We start from the raw sequence: 27,178 nt of genomic DNA, 5'->3' as shown, positions 1-27,178 counted from the left end.
CTATATGGTCAACTTCCACTGGAGGACCTAGAGAAACCTTATTAATCAAATCAGCCCATAATCAAATCCACAAATATGGGGGGAGGGTGTTGACGTACTTACCTTCTGGTATATTTGAAAATTACAGTGTCAGAGAGTAAAAGTCCCAGTGAGTAATAAGTGTGGAAGATTGACTCTATCACCAGATGCCTCAAGCTATAGTTCTATTTTATTTCTTGAAAATGTATATATGGCTTATATATTCTCTCTATACTCTAAAGCAGTGGTTCCCAACCTTTTTTTGACCAGAGACCATTTGACCAGGGATCACTTTGACCAGAGACCACTTGACCAGGGAACACTTTAACCAGGGACCACTCTACAACATTAGTATCAAAAGGGTTATGAATCAGTTTTTGGTCAATTTTGGGGTGCTGATTCAGAAAATTGCATTGGATAGACCACATCTGTTCTAGTTTCTGATACAGAACATATGCCATGGTCAGCAACAGGAAAGGAGTGGCAGGTGTTGCAGAAGGAGAGGAAATAAAATAAAATAAAAAAAAGAGGAAGGAGGCTCATGGACCAGATTTTCATCCTTGCGGCCCACTGCTGCTCCGTAGCCCACAGGTTAAGAACTACTGCTCTAAAGTGAATCTGATCATGCATTTGTATGTCAGCCCTGATAATGAAAGCAAGTCCACATTCCAGAATACCTTTCTTGTTGTGCATTATGTAGTGTGGGTAAAACAGCCTCTCCTCCCTGGAATCTGTGATAAAACATGTGTATATAATAGCAATTTAAACTTGTGATTTTTCCACTTTTGCAAAAATAAAGGGCCTACTGTATTGGGCACCTTTTGCTCCATTTTCCTTATCAAAAATGAAATCACTCACACACAAGCTGCTGGATGTCCTGTTCCCCAAACTTTCTACCCCTGAGGCACATTGCAGCTCAGCAAAAATCAGTTTACAAAGAAAAGTTGCCTGAAAGGATAATTCTGTCTTCACTTTCTCAAATCTTCCACAAATCCCTTCCCATATTGTGACTTTTACTTCAGGCAGTACTTGCCCTTGGAGATGTCATGCCTTTTTCTGAAATTATATGCTGCTCATAGTTTTGGCATCGGAATAGATTTGGAAGGTTGCAATTTTCACCTCCTTTTAGCCATTTCTTTTTTTTCTTTTTTTTTTTTTTTGGTCCAATAAACTTTTTTTCTTGTGTTGTTTTTGGTTTAATTCTTTTGTTTCATGTATTCTGTGTATTTTTTTAAAATAGAAATGCAAAGGATTGAGGAATCACACTCATACATATCACAGTCATAGCTATTTTCATCCTAATTTCATCATATATTTCCATCCAAAGTTCTACCCAAAGAAAACTAATTTATCAGAGGAGATCATGCCCAATAATATTTAAGTTTTCCATTTCCTATTGATTGTATTAGCTGTGAATGAAGGTTGTAGACTTCTTTTTCTTTTTATCTTTTTGTCCTCATGATAGTATTGCCATTTTTGTATTGTGCCCTCAAATAATTTTCATCTATAGGTGAACCTATCATGATGGTTTTGAGAGGCCGTGTGTGTCAAGGTTTTATTCAAATGAGCTTGCCCTTACCTTCCTCTGAATGTGAGAACATTTGACTTGCCCACAGTCACCCAATGGGTTTCCAGTGAGTAGTCAAACTCTGGTCTCCCAGAGTCCTGGTCAACACTCAACCCACTTCACCAAACTGGATCTTGTGATAAAATTAGTCCGATACATTTGAACCAATGCATACAGCTGAATCCACTAAGATGGAAGCTAACTTCTGCTCAAGCAGTTAAGAGTTCCCATTTTTCTCCCTCCCTGCAGCCTAATGTGCTCCCCAAATCTGTCATAAAGAATTCACCCAATAGCCAAAAAAAGATTTGGACCTTACACAAAGAGCTGGCAGGTGGAGAAGGAATTCATATCGCCAGCCATGTGTTGTTAATACACAAGCCATAATATCTATGTATCAGGCTGCAGAGATCCGTAGTCCATCAATGCCCATGTTTAAGTAAATAATAGGTATGCTAAAAAGATCACTAGACTCATGTTTGTGTCTTCGAGCATAAAAAAATAAAAAATTGACTTCTATTTATTTTGGCACATAAGAAGATATATTGTGATTTACAAGGGCATTAGAAAAGTTGTCTGGTGCTTAAGAGAACCAATAAGTAAACAGCTGTTCCTGGCTTTTTGACACCTCTTTGGGAAAATGTTTAACAAGTGTCCATTCTAATGGGTGACATCTATAGGCAAATGCAGGAAATAGTTTTGTCATATGATTTCTTCATAAAAATGTGCAAAACACACATGGAAATGGTTGTTAATGTCCTATATAACAGGCTGTGGTTTTTTAACAGTTTAAACATTCATCACTTGTTGCCAGGCTGTTGAAGGAAGTTTAATATTATTGAAGTTTTTACAATAGATTGCCCCTGTGAAACAGCTCTCTGGGACCGTATAAACTCTAGGACGACCTAATCAATCAAAGAGCAGGGTATTTAATGTCACTCTGTAAATCAAGAAATGAAAGACTAATAAAGTTTAGGTGCAGAGAGTTAGGTTCAGGCTGGTTGTTGGGTAAATAGAAGAAGTCCTTCCATTCCCAAGAGACAACAGATCCAGCAAAGACCTCCTAGACCCCATCAAGAAGATGCATACTATACTTTAGAGGAAGACAATGGCCAACTACCTTTCAATGCCCCTTACCTTAGAAAGCTGTATGAAATTCATGGAGTCATCCTATGTTGACAGACAACTTGAAGTCACATAAACATGGAAAGAGCTCTAAGTCTGGTTCCTAGCTGGATCCAAACATAGGGCCCTTCCAGACAGGCCCAAAATGTGGGACCTGTCTCACTTTTACCTGAGGTGTCCAAGTGATGACTCAGGTAAGAGTAAATTAATATGGAGAAGACTGGGTTTCCTAGTTTACTCCAGATTAATTAAACACCTGGAAAGATCTGGACCTTAAGTTAAAGTCCAGATCTTTCTAGGTGAGGGCTCTGTGGAGATTGATTCCCAGGACTGCTTTCACAGTACAGGGGGTCAACCCCACAGCCATCCCAATTCTTTGGGCTCCTGGAACCTGAAAGAGTGGGAGGGCGCCCATCCAACCCCCCCCCCCCCCCATTTAAAACAATGATGTGTCAGGAAGTGGGGGGGAGAGAAGAAAATCCTTTGGTTGACCTGGGATGGCATCTAGCCACCACTCAAGGTAAAGCCCGAGGTTTGAGTTGGAGGTGAGGACAGAAACCTAGGAAGAAGTGGGTTAAAATAACTCACTTTCTCCTGGGTTTCTGCCATGTCTGGAAGAGCCCATAGTCATACTTATAGTAGAGTCACTGAAATAAACAGTATTTAAGGTTATTATGAATAACAATTTCCTTTGGTACTATCCCAATGGTGGGGTGGGATCAATAAAATTTGTTGGAATGAATAAAGTTTGTTGCCTGTCACCTAACTAAATTACCAATTTTTACAATAACTTCTCACACAATACCAGAGTTTTATCATAATTTGACTATTGTGATTTATGATTTATATTGTATCATGTTATGCATATGTAGCTACATGGCAGAGGCTCTAAGGAACATTTGTCAAACTCAAAGGCTGTGAGCCAAATTCAGCCCGCCATGTAATTATATGTGGCCCTCCAGATGCTGCACTACAACTCCTATATTCCTCACCATTAGACATCATGACTAGAACTGATTGGAGTTGTGATACAGTAACATCTGGAAGTCTGCAGTTTGTTCTGTTTAGTCATAATAGTGGAGTTTGAATTTAGATACAAGGCTTGTGGATATGATGTTAGAGGTCCCTTCTACACTGCCATATAATCTAGATTATCAAAGCAGATAATCCACATTATCTGCTTTGAACTGGATTATGTGTGTCTACGCTGCCAGATAATCCAGTTCAAAGCAGATAATCTGGATTTTATATGGCAGCATAGAAAGGGCCTGACTTTAAAATGTCCTTTCACCTTTCCGCAACCTCAGAACAATTGGGTTGCAATTCCCATCATCCCAAATCCACATGGTGGATAATCACAAGTAATGGAATTGTAATTCATCAATACTTGGGGATCCAAACTGGGTAAACATTAAAGAGCACTGGCCACTATGGAAAATGTAGTTGGCCCTTTGTATCTATGGATTCACCATTCATGGATTTAATGACCCTTTGAAGGAAGCCCCAAGGCTGATGTGGTGCTGGCACCCTAGCTCTAAGAAACATCAGGCATCAGGGAATTGTGAAGATGCATAAAGGGACACCAAGGGTGTCCTGGTGCACATTAGACTCTACCAATATTGTGTATCTATATTCTCTAGCTCGTGTCCTGATGCACACTGGATACCATTTTGAATCAGTCCTGTAGCACATTGGAATCTAGTATGTATTGGTCCCATTGTGCATTGGTCCCATCGTTCACAATGCCAATTTCTCTTGTGCATCCCCTTGTGCAACCATCCCAATGTGAAACAGTCACTTTAGTGGTTTAACAGTAGTATAAAAGTAGACTCTTGCTAAATACAAGCATTGTGAAACTGCTCAATGCTATTTCCTTCATGACTCCCTCATTGAAAAACAACCGACTTTATCACATTAAGGCAGGGAAGTGTTTGGCACAGTAGAGCTCAGTTTTACTCTATTTTGTAATGAATCAGATGTTTTCCCTACCTTCATCACACTGTTAAATATCTGTTTTCCTTCCATATTCTTTCACTGCAGTTGCCTTCACACTGTAGAGATTTGGCCCCACCCACCTTCCCTCTCCCTGCTCACTATTGAAAAAAACCCTCCTCTCTTTGAAATCACTATTAACATGAAACCACATAGGTGAGATCTGAGAAATTCTGAGCATGCTCTGTCTGTTCAAACACTACATGCTGCCGAAGGAAGGAACCTGAGAGTAACAAATGCTGTCACATTACAGATTTGACAAAATATCTGGATCATTTCAAAGAATCCACTTCCACATCACCTCCAGAAATGTAGGAAAAGAATGCTGCCCCCCACACTTAAAATGCGCAAATAATGCTGTACCTTACACTTGAACCGAAACCGATGTGATGAACACAGTGAGCTATTGGATTTTAAGTGTAGGGCTCAGTGGAATTTAACTAATGTGATGAAGTGGAACATGTGGATCAAGAATCTACAGACCCACTGCCAAGACCCTAGACTTGGAAGGGAATCATAATCCGCCATGAGTGATAGCCTATGAATGAATGAATGAATGACTACCAACTAATTTGTCTTGATATTCCCCAAACTAGAACATAAGTAAAGATTTAGCTTTCCTCTCCTGGATTATCTTTGACAGAAACTTTGATGTGCTTTACTAATATTGTAAGAATTGGTGTGTCTGTTGTTTGATACTTTCCAAACAAACATGTAGAACATTTCAGAAAAATCCCAACAAATTTATTTCCATATGAACAAATATATATGTACATTAATTTAATAGTTACATGTTAAATGTTCCATAATTAAATATCAGGGATTCAGGATCACTTCCTTTTTCACCACACCAAATCCTGCTGTAAAAACCTACTCTGGAGTGAGTAGATTAGTACCAATCATATCGTGCAGAACTTCAACCTGAAAAGATATAAATGATTTGCACCTGAATTAATATGCTTAGAAAAGCCCTAAAATCCTGGATAAAAGGAGCATTATTTCTCCATTACAATGAACATGAATTTACAATATATTGATATTTCTGTATAGCTTTTTTGTCTAGCATTGCCTTTTAATTCTACTTCCAGGTAAAACTCCAATGGCTTTTAAAAGAGACCGTAACAGGGACTGATGGGACTAAATTAAGGTGGTAAAGCTTACCTTTTTTCTGTCCACTTCACCCAAATTTCTTAGTGCATACACAGTGACTAATCCATCACTGTCCCCAATAAGAAGGCAATCTGCATTTTTAGCAAAAAGTACTGTTGTGATTTTCAAATTTCCAGTAGCAGGATTTACAATCAGGGGATCCAATCTATATGCAAAAGAGTAAGACACACAGCAGAGAGCCATAGCTGTGAAACTGTTTGGCGCATCCCATTGTTGGATACTGCTTTCTTACATTATTCTCTGTTTGTCTCCTAAATTACTTTTTCCAAACAGTAATTTCCATGTTGGCTCAGGAAACTAATGAATGCCACACAATTGAGCCAAGGCTCTTCATCATGCTGATATTTGGCACGGCATAATTGGTTCCACTATGTACCAGTGTTGAACTCCAGCTAGTGATGGTGCTGTGATTAGGCCTCTTGGAGAATAATGTGAAACTTTAGAGATGGGGAAAACTATGGGCTGCCTCAAATTGTTAGTCTCAGCTGGTGTAGCTTCATCAAAGGTGGGTACCGCATGCAACCCATGGTGATTCCAGTCCATTTTTTTTTTTTTTACTTCTCCTTAAAACAGTCGACATGATAGGCATTTTTAAAGTGAATGTAAAATGCTCATTCAAGGACTTCCACCAATCAGAAGTTATATAATACTAGAATCATAGTGTTGGAAGAGACCTCAAGGGCCATCCAGTCCAACCCCCTAGCATGCAAAAAAAAAAAATCCTTTAAAGCATCCAGACAGATGGCTAGTCACCTCTGCTTAAAAACCTCCAGAAAAGGAGACTCCACCAAACTCTGAGGCAGCCCATTCCACTGCCAAATAGTTCTTAATGTCAGGAAGTTAATTCTAAGGTTTAGGTGGAATCTTTTTCCTGCAATTTGAATCCATTGCTGTATGTCCTAGCGTGCATCCAGACAATGCCTAAAATGTGCAAGTGCCCATGTTTTTCCCTAGGGTGTCCAAATGACACCTCAGGTAAAAACAAATTATTTCAGGACAAAGCAGGAAAACCCTGCTTTATCGCAAGTTAATTTCAAAAGACTTGGGTCTTTCCAGGTGTGAGCACTGTGTGGATTGGGCCCAAGGTTGCACTGCACGATATCTGCTCCCAATCCACACAGGTGTCTCAGGTTTTTTTGGTTCCTGGAGCCCTAAACCCCCAAGGCAGCCCTCACACCCTCCCAAAATCCCTTTATAAAGCCTCAAAACCCAAAAATAACTTACCCAGCCACCATTCCCACTTCTCCGGAGCTCTCCTGGTACATCATTTCTACCTGCCAGGAGAGCTCCATAGAAGAGGGAATGGCAGGCAGGTAAGTTATTTTGAGTTTTAAGGTTTTTCGGAGGGGGGGGGCTTGTTTTGTGTATGGGTCCATCTGATCACCACCCACCCAGGAAAGCATAGATGTTGGGGTGAAGTGTGTGGACCTTAACCCAGGCCAAATAAGGAACCCGATTGTGCCGGGGTTAAAGTCATGTGTGGAACCACCCCTAGTCTACAGAGCAGCAGAAAGCAAGTTTTCTCCCTCCTCAATATGATATTCTTTCAAATATTCAAACATGGCTCTCATGTCCTTTCTCAGTCTTCTCTTTACCAAGCTAAAGATACCCAGTTCTCTCAGCTGTTCCTCATGGGTCCTGGTTTCCAAACCTTTGATCATTTTGTTGCCTTCCTATATACACATTCTAGCTTGCCGATATCCTACTTGAATTGTGATGCCTAGAACTGTGGTTGCTCCACAAATAGGAAAGCTTCACAATGGTTTAAAAATTATCAATTATAATGGAATTCTACGCCATATATCATACACTGTTTTCAAAAATAAGCCGGTAGGATGCATTTGGCTACTTGTGCTATGGATGCAGTTTAAGAAAGGCTGTTAACTTACGTGCTGACACTAAGGTCCCAGATTTCCACTTGAGATTCATTTGCAGCTGCAAACACATATGGTGAATGAGGAGACCACATTATGTCATAAAGGACGTTGGTGGTAGAACTGAGGGTCATAATAGGACGAACTGAATCCTGCCGCCACAACATAATACTCCAGTCTGCAGAGCAACTTAGAAATATTTCTGTACTGAATGGGTTCCATGCTAATTTGTACACAGGACCCTTCATGACAGGGCAGAGGAAGGAGGGAGAAAGAGAGAGAGAAAGAGTAATTTTCACAAAAGGCCTTCATAGTACAATGAAAGTGTGCTAACATCAGCAAACAGGGAACCTCTTCACATTATGTTCCATTTTCATCCTGGTATAATCCCTGTTTGGTTTTGCATCAAAAATACAGCATGGCCTTGTTGGATCCTCCATTATATGTTTCAAGTATTCTCTAAATCAGAATACTTGCAAAAGGTATATTTTGCACCAAAAATACAGCATGATCTCCCCGTAGCCTCCTTTATATGACTCTTCCATTATATGTGAATAATGAAACTGTGAATAATAGCAAACCCTATATTTTGACTACACTTGAGCTGAAAACCGCCCATAGAATTGCACCAGAGAATCTAGAAAGGAAATGTTTATTGGAGTGTAGGCAACTGAAAGCATGTAAAAGGGGTCGTACTGCAACCAGATTGTGATTCCAGGACAGGTTATTTTTCTACGTGGTTTCAATGGTGCAAAAGATCCTTTTTGCAAGTATTCTGAGTTAGAGATCAAGTACCTATTTTGTGGGTATGAAGTAGGTATGGTTTTGCTAGGTGCTCCTACTTGCTTTGTTCAAATCTTAAAGGAAATCATTAACATCACTATAAGGAATGCTGGGGAAGATCCCTACTGTATTGAATGTTTAACTATACATACTTTGTGTCCTGTGTAGGTCTCCATGTATTGTTCATTATAGGAACAAGAGCATTTGTGAATATAGCCTTCTTCTGTTCCAACCACATATATATTAGTATCCTGAAATATAAAATAAAATAAAAATCACTTTGAGTCATTTTTACTTCAGGTTTTGCAAAATGATTGAAAGCTTGTTTCTGTCTTTTCCTGGTAAAAGCTGGAATCATTACTCAAAGGTGTAGTGGAATTCTCAAAAGTTCCACTAACTGTGTAACTAGATTTTATAAAGAAATAAGGAAAAGGAATGAAACAAAAGCACCAATAAAACACTCAATTTTCTATTATTCAGCTGCAGGGATATTTCATGTAAGGCATATATTTCACCACCACCATCCTTTATGGGACAATCATCTCCAGACAGAAAAATGTGCACTAATAGTGTTTAGGAAGCTATTTCATGAAGAGAAAAAAAAATAATCAAGCCCTATATTAAGCACCAGTATAAATGCTGGTGAAGCATTATGAGTCAGCTGGTCTGTTGAGAACAATTCATTAGCTTACTTACTTTTGGGTGAAAATCAAAGGATAGCCCCGGAACTTGTCGTGATATCAGTGCTTCGCTTTTCTTTTCGGCTCCTTTTCTCTTATCACTTGTTGTTCGCTTTAACTTCATCAGGTCTGCACAGAGAAGCAAACAGCATGTCAAAAGTCAGATTTAATTATAACTCTAGAGATAATTACTTATCTTGTATTTTCATTGTTAAAAGATGGGGGAAAGAAAAAGAAATAATTTCCCATAACAAATTTACATATTGTGCTTGTTCAACCCTATTGTGTGCAGGATTTTAAAAATGGAATTGACATTAAAAAGAAAACATGTTGACACGCGCACACACAGTCATAAGGGAAATGAACAGTATTCAAAATTATTCTTGTGTGCCTTCAGGATATTTTCTAATGTATGCTGATCTGAAGGCAAACCTATTGCAGAGTTTCCTAAAAGTTTGGTTCAGAAGGTTTGCCACTGGCTTCCTCTTAGCTGAAAGCAAGTGACTTTTCCAAGCTCACCCAGTGGGCTTGCATGTTTGAGTGGAGGATTGAACACTGCTGTCCAAAACCCAAATCACCAAACCACACTGATCTAGTATGAAATATGTGTATGAATTATGCTCATAACCAATTATCCAACTTTGCTTCTTATCTGAAAAAAACCTTATCCAAACTCTTGAGAATAACAGTATCCCAATATGTTTTGTGCAAGACGACAATACTTACCAGTGCAGCTCAATCCTTTCCGAACAAACCACTTAGTTACTCTTCCATCTGCTGATATAGAGACCAGGATCTCCCCTTTGTCTTCTCCTTTTGTCCCCCTGTCCTGCTCTACCCACTTCAGCTGCCACACAGGGCCTAGGTGTTTCTCACTAGATTCACTGAAACATAAGAGTGGCACACACACACAGAGAGAGAAAGAGTTAGGAAATATCATTGAGGTGCATACAGTATATAAGGTAACTAAGAGTTATATACCACTTAAAAGCTTAAAATTGAACTTCTGCATGCAGAAAAAGGTGATGCTGGTCTTTCTAACAGAAATTGAGGATTGGGATGTACCAAAGAACTGATAAGATTTACATTAAAAGGCTAATGTGAACCAGAAACCTAACCATATAGACCATCCATAGTGGGAAACTGAACATATGCGAACTTTTGCACCTTAAACCTTTCTCAAATGGAAAAAAAATATTCCCAGTAGTGGAGAGGTAACATGGTAATGAACAGAAAATAATTATTTTTAAAAGAATAGTATGGAATGTGTCTTACATGATCTGCTTTGGAGAACTTTTATATTAATGACCCAAAAGGCATAAATAAGATATGGAAGTGATCCAACAAGAATAGTATCCATACCTGTTATCCAAAACGGAATGACGATTACGAGTCTGGACATTGAACAGTTCAATTGTCCCATTAAACAGTCCAACTGCTAGCAAGTTTGGATTAGTTGCTGAAAAATCCAGTGCAGTTACACCATGATGACATTTATAGACACGCTCTGGCCACTGAACATGAAAAAAATAGCTTGCTTTAGCTGAAAGAGCATTCACACATTACAGACCATAGGTTTCAAAGTAGACTTTGGGAAAGGTCAGCCACTATGAATATTAATTGGGCCATTTTTCTAGCATATTTTTACAATGAACTATTAACAGTTGTAAATAGTCAGTTGTAAAATATTTGTGGGCTCTGGAAGTGTGGAATCAACCAACTGCACCCCCAAACTACACTGCTGTATACAACACAATACACAATGCTTTACACAATGCAAGCAATATAGTTCATACAATACTATGTTTATGAGGCTGGGGAGGGTGCAGGATGTATGAAATAGCAGTCATAGCAGTCAAATAGAAGTGTGGCACTTGTTGCACTCCTTTCATTTAAGGCAGTGGTTCTCAATCTGTGGGTTGTGGCCCCTTTGGGTGTTGAACGACCCTTTCACAGAAGTCGCCTAAGACTATCAGAAAACACATATTTCCGATGGTCTTAGGAACCAAGATACTGCTAACTTTTCCCCACCCTCTTCACTTCCCATGGCTGCTTCTTCTTCTCTAGAGGGAGGTGCTGATGTCACTCAGCTCCCACCCCTTCATGCCCTCTGCCATTTTAGGAGGAAGAGAGAGGAGTGATAGAGGTGAGGTGTGTTTTGGAGCCAAGAGGGAAAAGAAATGAGGAGGAGGAAGTGGAAGTGAGAAGAAAGAAGGTGAAGGAGCAGGGTCTAAGGAGCAGGGTCTAGGGAGAGGGGCCTAGGGAGAGGGGCCTGGGGAGGGGGGGGCAGGGCTTAAAGAGGGGTGGAGTGGCTCCTCTATGGCCAAATCCCAGGGAGAAAGAGAAGTAACAATGAAAATACATCCTGCATATCAGATATTTACATTACGATTCATAATAGTAGCAAAATTACAATTATGAAGTACAAACTAAAATCATTTTATGGTTGGAGGTCACTACAACATGAGGAACTGTATTAAAGGGTAACAGCATTAGGAAGGTTGAGAACCACTGATTTAGAAATCCACGTGTTTTTCTGCATCTCTTGCATCTCTTTTTTGCCACTCATAGACAGAAGTGTGTATCTGGCATTCTCCTTGAAGGCAATGGATCCTGAAGAACGCTTGCCTAGTGACTAGGAGTTCCCACTACTCTCTGTACCATTTTATTAATAAAAACCGCAGCATCTACTTTTTTGCCATCTGCATGGGATCTTGGAATCAAACCCCATGGATACTAGGGGCCAAAAATATTGTTCTCTCATTCAATAAAGTGAAATGCAATAAATTCAATATTGTTAGATACCTCTTATTTATACATTCACATGTCCAGAAAAAACAAATCAGAAGACTTGCTCACTGATTAAAGACTAAAAAACACTTCTGAAGTTATATATCTCTATTTGTTAATGGAGATTCATATTTGTTTGTTTATTCAATTTATACCCCCATCTTTCTATCCAGAGTAAGAGGAGAATGCAAGGATAATGTAAAGGAGTAGGTTCAGGTGACATCTGATTGGTCGTGGGGCATCAACAAATGCCCAACCATGCCAGCTCTTGACAGAGACTCTATCCATGAACACAGCAGGTCTCGGGGAGTTAAATTATAATCATTCTATACTTCAGAAAATAGAAGGCAGGCTGTAATGCACAACTGGAGATCTTATGAAATCATTTTCTTAAGGGACTAAACAGGAATAAAAACAAAATATACCACCTTTTCACAATTCACCAAATATAAGTCAAAATCACAAGCAAAGGAAGGGCCAAAATATTACCATAGGGTTCTTCAGTGACCAGCAGCATGCCAAGCCTTCCTTCTGGTCCTTAAAACGAAACTGCCCATAACCAACAGCCAATAGATCCTTTAAAAACAAACAAACCAAACAATATAGATTACAACACTGCCAATTAATAACAAAACTATTGAAATAGCTATGTGTACAGCCTTTGAGGCTCTGTTTAATTTGAAAAATGCAACTAAATATCAGCATTGGCCGGGCTAGCTAATGTTTTGTTGCCTGGAAATGTAGCAGTGGATGATCTGACCCAGAATATTCCACCAATGTTTCTTCCTATCCCTGGCACTCAAAGCACAACATAAATAAATAACAATTTAGTGCTCTTTGTGGCTCCTTAAATATGCCTGCTGGTTTATCTATAGGATGGCAAAGCTGGCCCCGAAAAGAGCAAGGCTATACAGTTTTAGGTTTTAGGTTACCACTGCTTTTGCTCCATGCTATCATCTCTACTACTGGAACCTATTTACATCAGCTGGTATTTCTACTATGTTTGGTAAGGTAAATGTTGGTTAAAATGGTGAAAACTCTACTTGTGGTTCATTAAGCTGCTGTAATGTTGAGATACAGTATAAAGAAATTTTCTAAGTGCTGAGATAAACAAGAGAATATACAAAAACCCACATTCAGACCTTATGACATGAGATGTTGACATGAGAGGGAGTATGCTGAAGATTGGCATCTGGGACCCCTTCTAGGTAACGGTTTTCCCCTGACATTAAGTCCAGTCATGTCCAACTCTGAGAGTTAGTGCTCATCTCCATTTCTAAGTTGAAGAACCATCATTGTCCGTAGATGCCTGCTACACTGCCATATAATCTAGATTATAAAAGTAGAAAATCAACATTATCTGTTTTGAACTTGATTATATGTGTCTATATAATCCAATTCAAAGCAAATAATCTGGATTTTCTGTGGCAGTGTAGAAGGGGCCTGTGAGTAAATTAAGAAGAGATGGAGGAAAAAGGTGAAGAAGTGAGGAAACAAAATTCTCAGGAGGGACAAAACGGTATATTGTTTTAAGGAAAGCTCACAAGGAAGGCAGGTGCATTGGGCATGAAAGCAAATTGACCAAAAACCAAAACAAAAAAAAACTTCTTAAAAAGAGAACGTTGCTGATCCTGAGGTGGTTGGCATAAAGCTATGAGTGCAGCCATTGAAAAGCAAGGTATATCAGCCATGTCAGGACAGAGAAAATACACAGTGCAAGTACGTAGAAAGGGAAACTCCCCCTGGTGCATGTATCAGGTATTTTCAGGAACAATATTTTCTTACCTGTTTTAAGGACCAATTAGCATATAATGGATTGTTACTGATTGCCAATTTCCAAATGATTAGCTATCAGGCTGCTCTTCTGGCCTATGCAGTTATGGCTAAAATCACGTAGGAGATAGCCTCTTTAATGCATCAAATACACTTTTTCCTTCCAGAGATATGCTTCCTTGCATATCCAGCTTTGTCTGGGGTATAGGTTGAGTTTTGACACTGACATTTTCAATTATTAAACCAGGGGTCCTCAAACTGAGGCCCGGGGGCCGGATACAGCCCTCCAAGGTCATTTACCCAGCCCTCGCTCAGGGTCAACCTAAGTCTGAAATGACTTGAAAGCATACAACAACAACAACAACAACAACAACAACAACAATCCTATCTCATCAGCCAAAAGCAGGCCCACACTTCCCATTGAAATACTAATAAGTTTATATTTGTTAAAATTGTTCTTCATTTTAATTATTGCATTATTTTAAAATGGTTTTTTTTTTTTGCACTACAAATAAGATATGTGGAGTGTATAGGAATTCATTCATGTTTTTTGCAAATTATAATCCAGCCCTCCAACAGTTTGAGGGACTGTGACCTGGCCCTCTGTTTTAAAAGTTTGAGGACCTCTGCTTTAAACAGATGGGAAAGATGAATAAATAAGCTCTTTCTTACTGGATTCAGCTTGTTCCAAGTCATACAGCTCACATTGTTGCCTCGAGTAAAATCACATCCATAGGTCCACAAAGCTTCCATAAAAGGCGGTAGTATTTCTTTTCTCCCTTCACCAAGTTCTAGTAGCAAAGATGACCTAACCGATAGCGGCTCTTCTGCTTCCTCCTCCTCTTCCTTCTCTGACTCAACATATGATTCAGTTTCACTTGTTGCAGATTTCCTTTCTGGTTCTAGGATATAATAATAATAATAATAATAATAATAATAATAAGAAGAAGAAGAAGAAGAAGAAGAAGAAGAAGAAGAAATTCTCAAAGTACAACAGACAAAGAACCAGTACAAGAAAACTGCAATCCAAACCAGAGCTGACAGCTGGCACAGCAAAGCATTGCATGGGCAGTTCCTTGACAAAATTGAAGGAAAAGCTGACAAGGAGAAGACCTGGTTATTGCTTACAAATGGAACACTGAAGAAGGAGACAGAAGGCCTGATTTTTGCAGCCCAGGAGCAAGCCATCAGAACCAATGAAATTAAGGCCAGGATGGAAAAATCAGCTGATGACCCAAAATGTAGACTGTGCAAGGAAGCTGATGAAACCATGGACCATATCCTCAGCTGTTGCAAGAAAATCACACAGATGGACTACAAACACAGGTACAACTGTATGGCCCAGATGATTCACTGGAACGTATGTCACAAGTACCACCTCCCAGCAGTAAAGAATTGGTGGGATCATAAACCCGCAAAGGTCATGGAAAATGAACATGCAAAAATACTGTGGGACTTTTGAATCTAGACTGACAAAGTTTTGGAACACAATGCAACATCACTATTGTGGAAAAGAAAAAAGTCTGAATTATTTATGTTGCCATACCAGGTGACAGTCACATTGAGGAAAAACAACAGGAAAAACTCAAACTTGTCAACCTCAAAATCGAACTGCAAAAGCTCTGGCATAAACCAGTCTAGGTGGTTCCAGTGGTCATTGGCGCACTGGGTGCCATGCCAAAAGATCTTGGCTGGCATTTTGAAACAATAAACATCGACAAAATCACGCTCTGTCAACTGCAAAAGGACACCTTACTTGGATCTGTGCGCATCATTCGAAAATACATCACACTGTTCTAGACACTTGGGAAGTGTTCGACTTGTGATTTTGTGATACGAAATCCAGCATATAGATCTCGTTTGCTGTAACATACTGTGCTTTTTTGTCAATAACAACAACAACAACAACAACAATAATAATAACAACTTGTGCCACAAATACCATCTGCCTGTGACAAAGAACTGGTGGGATCACAAGCCGGAAAAGATTACAGAAAATGAACATGTCAAACTCCTCTGGGACTTCCGAATTCAGACAGACAGAGTTTTGGAGCATAATACTCCTGACCTCACAATCATGTTACAAAACAGAGTGTGGATTGTCAATGTTGCAATCCCAGGCGACAGCAGGATTGAAGAGAAACAACTGGAAAAGCTGACACAATATGGGAATTTAAAGATCGAACTGCAAAGACTCTGGCACAAACCAGCAAAGGTGGTCCCAGTGGTGATTGGCACACTGGGTGCAGTGCTTAAAAACCTTGGCCTGCACTTAAACATAATTGGCGCTGACAAGATTATCATCTGCCAGCTGCAAAAGGCCATCCTACTGGGATCTGCACTCATTATTCGCCGATACATCACACAGTCCTAGACACTTGGGAAGTGTCCGATGTGTGATCCAATACAACAGCCAGAAGGGGGATATTGTTTGCTGTGGACTCATCTTGTTGTGTTTCAAACAACAACAACAACAACAATGATGTTATTTTTATATCCCTCCACCATCTCCCTGAACAGACCCGGAGCGGCTTACTTCATTCTCAACACGTTTAAAAAAGGTTGTGACACACAAACAAAGGTTTGCCATGTAATCAACTTTCCTCATGTTTTTATGATAAAAGCAGTGAGGAACAGACATGTATAATCCAGGAACAACAACCCATAGTTCCCAAGCACAAGTAAATGTCAAACTTGTCTGGAGATGGCCACACAGCTTCTATAACCCAGGAACAGAATTTATACAATGATTTGCATATCTGCATCTTAAGTATATTTAAAAAAAAACACTGAAGTCTCTAAATCACACAACAAAGCAGCAAGTGTGGGTGATGGAGGCAGAAATCCCTGGACCAACAGGGATGTATCGGCGAATAATGAGTGCAGATCCCAGTAGGATGGCCTTTTGCAGCTGGCAGATGATAATCTTGTCAGCGCCAATTATGTTTAAGTGCAGGCCAAGGTTTTTAAGCACTGCACCCAGTGTGCCAATCACCACTGGGACCACCTTTGCTGGTTTGTGCCAGAGTCTTTGCAGTTCGATCTTTAAACCTCTTCCCAGGTCCCGGTTTTGTTTTGTTTTGTTTTTGCCCCTAACTAAAACCCACAATTTGGTGCTGTCTGGAAGCACCCAAAGCCTTCTTTTGCAGTTCCAACCAATAAATGTTATGGCCTTTCAAACCCAACAGATGGTGTAAGTGTGTTGCCTTGCTTGAACACTCACTCTTCCTTTCACTAAGGCCCCTTCCACACAGCTGAATAAAATCCCATATTTTTCTGCCTTGCACTGGAATATATGGCAGTGTGGACTCAGATAACCCAGTTCAAAGCAGATATTGTGGGATTTTCTGCCTTGATATTCTGGGTTATATGGCTGTGTGGAAGGGCCCTTACTGGAGATGCTACAATTTGAATTCGCAGGAAAAAGGAAGCAGGGATATTCTCTAAAACAGTGGTTCTCAACCTTCCTAATGCCGTGTCCCCTTAATACAGTTCCTCACGTTGGGGTTAACCCCCCTCCCAACCATAAAATTATTACTGTTGCGACTTTGCTACTTCATAACTGTAATTTTGCTACTGCTATGAATCGTAATGTAAATATCTGTTATGCCAGATGTATTTTCATTCAGTGGACCTAATTTGGCACAAGTACCAGATATACCCAAATTTGAATACTGGTGGGGTTGGGAGGATTGATTTTGTCATTTGGGAATTGTAGTTGCTGGGATTTATAGTTAACCTACAATCAAAGATCATTCTGAACTCAACTAATGATGAAATTGAACCAATTTTGGCACATAGAACTCCCATGACCAACAGTAAAATACTGGAAGGGTTTTGTGGGCACTGACCTTGAGTTTGGGAGTCGTAGTTCACCTCCATCCAGAGAGCATTGTGGACTCAAACAATGGTGGAGCTGGACCAAATTTACCACAAATATTCAATATGCCCAAATGTGAACACTGGTGGAGTTTGGGGAAAATAGACCTTGACATTTGGGAGTTGTAGTTGTTGGGATTTATAGTTCATCTACAATCAAAGAGCATTCTGAACCCCATCAATGATAGAATTGGGCCAAACTTCCCACACAGAACACCCGTGGTCAACAGAAAATACTGTGGTTGTTGTAGGGTTTTTTGGGCTATATGGCCATGTTCCATGTTCTTAGAACCTACAACAACCCAGTGATTTGAGCCACGAAAGCCTTTGACAATATAGAAATTAGTGTTTTCTGGTGGTCTTTGGCGACCCTCCTCACACTCCTCGCGACCCCCCCCCCCCCCCCGAGAGTCCAGACCCCCAGGTTGAGAAACACTGCTCTAAAATGTCTTTTTTAAACATACAATCCAAGCAATTTCTTGCAAAAAAAGAACAGAAAGCTACATTTTAGTAAACGAAGTCTGTTTTTTGTGATATGGGTGGCTCAAACCTGGGATCATTCATTAGCTATGGGTTTCACAAATCATTCCCACCTATTCCTCCCATAAATGGTTTGTACGGTTATTAAAGTATTTATATCCCATTCCTATCACAAGATTTCAGTTTTACAGTGAAGCCATTTAAATCAGAGACCTACACATTCACTTTAAGAAGCCTGAAAATCTATTTTTCAACTCAAGCTGAGAATCAAATATCTGATTTAAAATGTACCTGAAAAGATAGGAAGCTGCCGATAAGCTGCAAGCTTTGGCTGGAAAATATTCTCCATGAGGACCCTCTCCATGAAAAATAAATCTTGATGAAATTTTTCACATTTTAGTATCGCTTCTGCACGGTCTTCTACTTCTTCATGGATTCGGGAGAGAATTACACTTTCCAGATCAATGATGGAACTTGATGCTGTGCTCTCTGGGAGGGAGAAAAAAAGGTGCCGCAATGTCTGTACATTTAACAGAATAATTCAGGATATTTTAGAAATCTTGCCAAAGAAATTGCAAAATCTCTTTTCATTATCGGTACAGTACTTTCAGGATGATATAATTCAGCCATGCATAGAGTTAAAACTCACAGAATGCATGTAGAAAATCATAATTCTGTTGCTTGTCACTATTCTTTCTCATTGTCTGTTATGTCTATTCAGTCTTTGCAAACTTTTTTTTAATTTTGATGGGTTATATATAAATGCATAAATTGCTAAAACACATAAAGCATAACTTCATAGAGTTTATTCCAGATATTCCAAAGCGTCATTCACAATTTAAGAATTGGTTGCTCTAGGGGTGTTTTTGCCCCAACCCCAATTTTCTGTGTATGTGTGCGTTTAATTTCAGGATTTCTTCTGTGTGTAAGGAGGCCCCTTCCACACAGCTGTATAAAGTCCCACATTATCTGCTTTGAACTGGATTATATGGCAGTGTGGACTCAGATAACCCAGTTCAAAGCAGATATTTTGGATCATCTGCCTTGATAGTCTGGATTATATGGCTGTGTGGAAGGGCCCTAAATTGCATTAAAGAGAGATAATAACTGTATATACTCAAGTATAAACCTAGTATTTCAGCCCCTCTTTTAGGCTGAAAAAGCTCCTCTCTGCTTATACTCAAGTCAAGGTTATTTATTATTTTACTCTGTTATTAGTATTATTTTTATTTCATGTATTATTTTCCTTTCCTTATTATTATTACATTTACAGTATTTTACCCTATTATTTATTACATTTATTATTCTACTCTATTATTACTGTTATTATTGCATTTCCATTATTTTACTTTATTATTATTATTATTATATTTATTATTTTACTCTATTATTGTTGGAAGGATACGTAAGTACATTTACATTGAAGATATGTAATGATTTAATCAAAGTTGGGCAGTCTTATCTCAAATTACAGTTTTATGTAAATATTTAAAAAACATTTCCACCTCCTGATGCCTCAATTAATGTAATTTTATTGGTATCTATTTTTATTTTAAAATTTACCTGTAGTGGCTGCATTTCCCACCCTCAGCTTATACTCGAGTCATTATGTTTTCCCAGCTTTTTGTGGTAAAATTAGGTGCCTCGGCTTATGTTCGGGTCGGCTTATACTCGAGTATATACGGTATTTCCTGACATCAGATTGGCCACCTCCCTCCTGTCTTTCAGAAGGAAACCTAAGACCTGGCTGTGGGACCAAGTGTTCGACTAGTAATAACAGCAAGTAAAAGAAGTTTTAAGACAATGAACTGACCCAGACTGGACCTTGGACTCTGGATTTTGGATTCTGATTTTAATAGGTGTTTTTTAATCAATTGTTTAATTACTGTTTTTAATATTTTAATGTATTGCTGATTGTTGATTGTTTTTACGATGTTGGCATCCAATTATGCCGCCCCAAGTCCCCGCTCGGGGGTGAGAAGGACAGGGTAAAAATATAGGAAATAAATAAATATCTAGATAAGTATAACACTGCAATTAACAGTGCAGTGTAATACATATCTACTCAGGAATAAGAACCGTTTAATCAAATGTTTCAGGAAAACTTACCTCGGTCCACAGAAACTGTAGATGTGGTTCTGTCGTAGTCTTTGAGTACACCTGATTTACTGCAAGTAATACTTTCTGGATGACCAGTTTTCTCTACCGATACTACTTCCAATGCATTAAAAGAATCATATAAATCCCAGACAGTGGCCATTATCTCTAGAAACAAAGGACATTATTGATAGCATTTTGATACATGCATACCTCTTACATGTTATACTACAAGGATACATAGTTAAATGGATAGTTATACTTTGAATAACAATAGTGAAGCATTTTTAAACTAATGCATGTATAGCTCTGTGAAGTCCCATTTTGAGTATGTTAGATTTTTAAAATCTTTCTTTGGCTGGTTTGCAAACATACACACATATCCATGCTTCTTTTGTGTACATTTCCCCCAAGATTGTATTGTTCTCATTTGAGAAATGCATTTCCCTGATAGAAAAATGTTGTTACAGGGCATATATTTCCAAATCCATACATTTTAAAAGATGCACATTCTTTCATATATATTTTATAAAGTGTGGATTCTCCTGATAGCAGTTTCAAGAAAGCTGGAAATTCCATCCAGATGAACCCACATCAAAATGCAGACCAACAAAATAGTCTCTTACACACCCTCCTGGAGTACAGGAAGATGTGGGCCCCTTCTACACTGCCATATAAAATCCAGATTATCTGCTTTGAACTGGATTTTATGACAATGTATACTCATATAATCCAGTTCAAAGCAGATAATCTGGATTATCTGCTTTGACAATTTGGATTATATGGCAATGTAGAAGGGGCCACAGATGAAACAAACAGATGCACTGTATAAGTGTTCCTATAGTTTGTGTTTGTGTTTTCCTGTTCCTTTAAGACTGGATCTATGTTCCCCTACATCCCAGGATCTGATCCAAGATTACATGTTTATCCCAGATTATCATGCAGTGTACACTCATATAATCCAGTTTAGATCATATAATCTGGTATCCGATCCTGGGATATAGGGCGACATAGATCCAGCCTTAGAGGAACAGGAAAACATAAAACTGCCACATACATAATCTAGTTTCTGATCCCAGATTATCTCCTTTGAACTGGATTATATGGCAGTGTAGACTCATATAATCCAGTTCAATGCAGATAATATGGGATCAAATACTGGATTATATGTGTAGATCCAGCCTAGGACAGTGGTCTCCAACCTTTGGTCCACCAAATATTTTGGACTTCAACTCCACAATTTTTAACAGCTGGTAAACAACTGGAGGACCAAAGATTGGAACTGGAACTGGAGGACCAAAGACTGCTCTAGAAGGTTAGGAAGATTATGGTCAGAGTAATTAATCAACCTTCTTTTTTTAAAAAAAATATATATATTTATAAATGTGTCAAACAAAATGTATAAGCATACATTCTTCCCTCTTTTTACAATATCTTAGACAAAAGATTATTTCATATTATATACAATCTAACAGTAAAAGATAAAAAATCAAAAACATCTTTAAACATATGTCTTATCATTATTTTTTAAACTTATTGTACATATAACTCTATCACTCACCTTTTATCTACTTATACATGATTTATTTCCTTATTATTATACCGGTCCCCCCCACCTCTTACCCTTAGTTTGTGCCCCCTTCACCAGGACCAACCAACCTTCTAAGGTAGGTACGTGGAAAGTGCATCCAAGGCTGGATCTACACTGTCCTAGATCCCATGGTCTGATCCTAGATTATCTGCTTTGAACTGGATTATATGAGTCTACACTGCGAGACAATCTGAGATCAGATCCTGGCTAAAGATCTTGCAAAACTGCAACCCCCATTATTCTTTAGCATTGAGACATGGTAATTCAAGTGCTGTGAAACTGCACTAATTCTACCTTGTAAATGCACCCATAGTTGCCCACCCATCATCTGAACTCCCTAGTTTAAGACTTCATATTCTACAAAAGAGAAGCGTAGTTGCATGTTCCCACCACATAGGGGCAGTATTCTTGCACAAACCCATTTAAGTATGCTTTTAAATTCAAAAGGCGATATAAAATGATAAGTAATCAAAAATTGATAAGAGATATGATTGATTCCTTTTAAGACTATCACTTGATCAGAATAATCTGATATCATCATATGAGCTTTAGTTGATACATTAATTGATCTTACACTTATATTTACTTATACTTTAGATACCAACTATAATTATGATACAAGAAACATATTTGGGTGATTTTTAAAGTCAATACATTATCTTAGAAAAGCCATGCCTCTCCGTAGCTTTTGAAAGACAGATTAATGACTCCTTTAAGATGATGTTTGCCATCTGAAGGTTTTAATAACAGCTTGTATTAAAATAAAAGTCTTCTGAAACTTTAAATATGAAGAAAATGTTGCAGAATAAGCTTTCATCTACATCATCTGAACATAAACATTAATTGTAATTTCCTATACATATAGGATGAGGCTGCAAATGGAGAGGCCAGAGGGAGTTGAAATGCTAAAAAATATGGAAACAATAATTATCTTAACAATAGCCGTACAGAAAATAATGTTTGCTGATAATACTCAGTGATATTAAGACAGGCAGTGATATTTTAAAAAAAACAACATTTGGACTATCTTCAAGTGTGGAGTTGGAAGATAGGTGTAATCTCTTGGATGAATTGATGTTCAGCTTCATCCAAGAGCAGCCACTAGAAAGTCACTGACAGAGTGTTCTGGGGGAGTTTTTGAATTTGGTCACTTCTGGCATCACATTTGTGTCCATTTATTTTATGACTCAGGCACCACCCTAAGTAAGCCATGCAGGCATATTGCCAACCAATGGCATGCATCATATTAGAAGTGGAGACAACTCTGGCTCCTTCCACACAGCTGAATAAAATCCCACAATATCTGCTTTGAACTTGGATATATAGAAGTATGGACTCGGGGCCCTTCCACACAGCCCTATATCCCAGAACATCAAGGCAGGAAATCCTATATTAACTGAGTATGGACTCAAATAACCCAGTTCAAAGCAGATATTGTGGGATTTTCTGCCTTGATATTCTGAGATATAGGGCTATGTGGAAGGGCCCCCAATGTAAAATAAAAATAAAAATCCAGACATTCAACTCCAACTCCTGTTGCTTGAACAGGCTAAGAGTCTTTTTATCACCTAGATTGCCTTAAATAAACTCACCAACACACAGGAGAGCTGCATTGTCATGCAATCCTTGTTTTGTGGATGGCCTGTTAAAGTAATTACGCCTGTATTTTGTGCATTTCTGCTCACTCATGCATTGTTATTTACATACCCATGTGAATATGAAACTTTCAAATTTAGAATAATGTTTCATGCATCCGATGAAAGAGGCTGGGATCCATAAAACAGTTATGAAACAATGCCCTTTGCTGGGTTTTGTAGTGTCAAGAGATTCCTTTGGCTTTCCTGCAACAGACTAATATGGCCAAGCTCTCTAGAGATTGTACTAAAAGCCTTTTTAAAAGACGGCTTAAATCATCATGGTAATTTCTTTCGAATGATTAAATGTATTTCATTCTTTAACGTAATTGATGGATTAAACACTGAAGTGTTAATTGTTATTCGTATTATTTTATACTGTTTACTTTCATGCTGCATTTAGAAACCACCCACATTGTAGATTTATAGCAGTTTGGCATCATTTTAACTGTCAGGGCTCTATCCTATGGACTCATGGGATATGTAGTTTGTTGGGTCAACAGAGCTCTCTGGCAGAGAAGAGTAAGAGCCGCCACAAACTAGCGTCTTGGAAGAGCAAACTGTGCCAGCACGACCGATAACGTCGAAGACTCCGCCTCTTTCTCCGCCTATTTCTCCGCGGCCGCGTGGTTTTCCCTTTGCTAGGGCAGCGATGCGAGCGTACTCTCACTGTTGAATTCTGTCAACAGCGAGAGTACGCTCGCATCGCTGCCCTAGCAAAGGAAAAACCACGCGGCCGCAGAGGAATAGGTGGAGAAAGAGGCGGAGAAAGAGGCGGAGTCTTCGACATCATCGGTCGTGCTGGCACAGTTTGCTCTCCCAAGACGCTAGTTTGCGGCAGCTCTAAATCTCAAAAAACTACAGCTTCCAAAATTCCACAGCATTGAGCCATGGCAGTGAAAGTGGTATCAAACTGCTATGATTCTGCAGTGTAGGTACAGCCATCTTGTGCATGTTTCCCCCAAAGATTGCACTATTTGTTAGATTAGAACAGTCAGACCTTTCCCAGCCTATACAGACCTTGGGGTTGTCTGAAATCAACTGTAGGTTTCTCAGCCCCCTTCCACACAGATGTATAAAATCCATATTGAACTTAATTATATGGCACTGTGGACTCACATAATCCAGTTCGAAACAGATATTAAGGATTATCTGCCTTGATATTCTGGGTTATATGGCTGTGTGGAAGGGCTCACAGTTCTCCAGTGGCTTGGGGAAATGCATGCAGGGCTGTGGCAGGAAGGAGAGATCACCCCTTACAGATCCCATTGTTCTGTCTTCCATAGTTCCACCAGTGGAAGTTCAACCTTAGACCCTGCTTTTTTACTTTCATTCTGAAGCATATCTTGAGCTGAGGAAATACAAGCTTTAGCAGCAATTGTATGTTGCTATTATAGTCCTTCTTACACCGAAGTTCTGTTCCTTAAGAGCAAGGATGAAAACAGAAGTGTATAGGTTATCCCATCCCAGCTGCTCTACAGATTAAAACTCTGACAATATTTTAGTCTTAAATAAATGTTGCTTAAATCGTTCCAAGTTCTGTAGAAAAATCATGGTTGTACAGGTTTCCGTTTAAGAACAAACCAATTTGTCACACTATATTTGTTTATATTTACCTACATTTCTGTACCTCCTTCAAAATTTTCTCAGAATGTTCCAAAGCAATTATTTACCTTTGTCAATCATGCCAATTTTGTCACATTGTACTTCTTTTGTTTTTGGTGCTCCATTAATTGTTTGCATCCATCTGTTGGTATACCGATCATTGCCAGCTCTGTTTTTACAGAGTTCCATGTATACAACATTTTTTTTCCTTTGAAAACAAAAGAAATTTGTTTGTTAAAAATAAGCACCTGCGGAAATGTTAATTCGCCCTCAGTAAGGACCCTCCGTAACTGCAGAAATAATTTGTAGCCCAAGTCTCAAGTGGAGTTCAAAATTCGTGATACACCTTCTGTAGTACCTTCTTTAGAATGGAAAGGGATATTTATAAAGACTATCTGAACTGCTCAGACACTATCAAGCTATTGATAAATAACACTCCTACTCAATAATAAAAAAACTGTCGCAATTATAAAGCTAGAAGTGAATAAACCAGTGAATGTTTTGTCACTCCTACTCTTTCTATAAAGTGTTACTCTCCATCCTGATTTGAACTTGGGATCTATCCCTATGTTTACATAATTTTGCTGCCTCCTTCTCCTATCCTTGATGTATGACATATTTTATTGTTTTTAATTTCACTTTGCTACTGCTTGCAATATTTTTGGCTGGTCTTTCAGTGGCAGAGTACAAATCATAAGATCGATGTGGAGAGCCACAGTATAAAAGTAATATGCCATGTAGAACATCTTCCATACATTATAAAGATTTGAGAAGCCATGTCATTCCTGGTTGTGGCAGTCAGCAGCCAGAGGGTGTTCCATTTTTATCTCACTAGAAATGTAACACTGCTTTTCAATTAATCAATTCTTGTTGTGTGTGTGTGTGTGTGTGTGTGTGTGTATAATCTTTAGTTGAGAACAGGGGTCCTCAAACTATGGCTGGTGGGTTCGATCCAGCCTGCCAAAGTCTTTTATCAAGCCCTTGTCATAAACTTTAGACTCTGCGCTACCACTGCCACCATTTGTACCTGCCACTACCTTCTTCTTGCTCCTTTCCTTTCATTTCCCTTTCCCTTCCTCTATCTCCCTCCAAAATAGAGAAATCTTCTCCACCCTTTTCCTGCTCCTTAACTCTTCTTTCCTTTTCTCTTTCTATTTTCCCCAAAACTGAGGGAATTCTCTTTACCCCATCCTCCAAAATAGAGGAAGGGAAAAAGAAAGAAAAGGAGGTAGGAAAAAGAGGGAAGATGGGAAGAAGAAAAGGAAGAAAGTTAAATGGCAAACACGGAGGGAAGAGAAGAAAGGATGAAAGAAAGGTAGATAGAAAAAAGAGAGGGAAAGAATTCAGAAAGCATGGTGTAGTGGTTTCAGCTTCAGACTGTGTCTCTGATTTCCCTGGGTAACTTTAGGCAAGTCACACCCTCTCAGCCTCAGATGAAGAGGAAGGCAAATCCCCATTGTATAAATCTTGACATAAAAACTCAGTGATAGGGTTGCTTTAGAGTCACTCTAAGTCTGAAATGACTTGAAGGCACACAACAACAAACAACAACAACAAACTATAGCTGCCCCCCTTCCCCCAATAGTCTGAAGGACCATGAACTGGCCCTCTGTTTAAAAAGTTCAAGGGCCTCCTGGTCTAGAGGCCATTGTTGACTGTTGAATCAATATGTATGGAAATCCCACTGATTCAGTGTATCTACTCTAACAGGGCCAAATTATGTCATTTTCACTTACCGGTAATAGTTTTATTCATTAGTAACACCTTGCTGTTGCATTACTTTATATATTTTTTAAACTGCTGAAAAGACAAAAATTACCCTAAACTCTTCAAAAATGTTTTAGAAGGAACAAACACAAAGACCTATGCTCAAATTATAATTTTCTCGTAATTTGTTAAATTAAGTTTTTAAAAGTATTATGTTGGTACTTGTTATCTGAAAAGTATTGAATCATGAGTAGTAAGGTTTATATTAACACATTTTTGTAAGCCCCAAGCTTTAATATTTTTATTAACACCAAGGAAAGACAAAACTCTCATAAGAAGGATCTGAATTCTTAATATCACCAGGGAGGTCTTCTTAAATTTCCTTAAATAGCTAAAGCTACCAGGTCTAATAGATG

The 27,178-nt window shown here is 38.8% G+C and overlaps 1 protein-coding gene across 1 annotated transcript in view; it reads right to left on the bottom strand.

Annotated features, from left to right (window-relative positions):
• Window positions 1-5,439: 5,439 nt before the first annotated feature.
• The window catches only part of DNAI4 (dynein axonemal intermediate chain 4), a 29,425-nt gene continuing 7,686 nt past the window's right edge, over window positions 5,440-27,178 (bottom strand). Inside the window, exons 6-17 of the mRNA XM_060773697.2 lie at window positions 25,124-25,263; window positions 20,238-20,393; window positions 18,420-18,617; window positions 14,442-14,671; window positions 12,486-12,572; window positions 10,569-10,720; window positions 9,933-10,090; window positions 9,223-9,335; window positions 8,679-8,777; window positions 7,759-7,985; window positions 5,861-6,014; window positions 5,440-5,620 (exon numbers count right to left, since the gene is read on the bottom strand). Coding sequence (XP_060629680.2) covers window positions 5,570-5,620; window positions 5,861-6,014; window positions 7,759-7,985; window positions 8,679-8,777; window positions 9,223-9,335; window positions 9,933-10,090; window positions 10,569-10,720; window positions 12,486-12,572; window positions 14,442-14,671; window positions 18,420-18,617; window positions 20,238-20,393; window positions 25,124-25,263 — 1,765 coding nt within the window. The 3' untranslated portion in view covers window positions 5,440-5,569. The remainder of the gene's footprint in view (window positions 5,621-5,860; window positions 6,015-7,758; window positions 7,986-8,678; window positions 8,778-9,222; window positions 9,336-9,932; window positions 10,091-10,568; window positions 10,721-12,485; window positions 12,573-14,441; window positions 14,672-18,419; window positions 18,618-20,237; window positions 20,394-25,123; window positions 25,264-27,178) is intronic.

This window comes from Anolis sagrei, chromosome 4, assembly GCF_037176765.1.
Source record: "Anolis sagrei isolate rAnoSag1 chromosome 4, rAnoSag1.mat, whole genome shotgun sequence".
Taxonomy (NCBI): Eukaryota; Metazoa; Chordata; class Lepidosauria; order Squamata; family Dactyloidae; genus Anolis; species Anolis sagrei.
The sequence above is the reverse complement of the archived record's forward strand: the minus strand, read 5'-3'. Positions and strand labels throughout refer to the sequence as shown.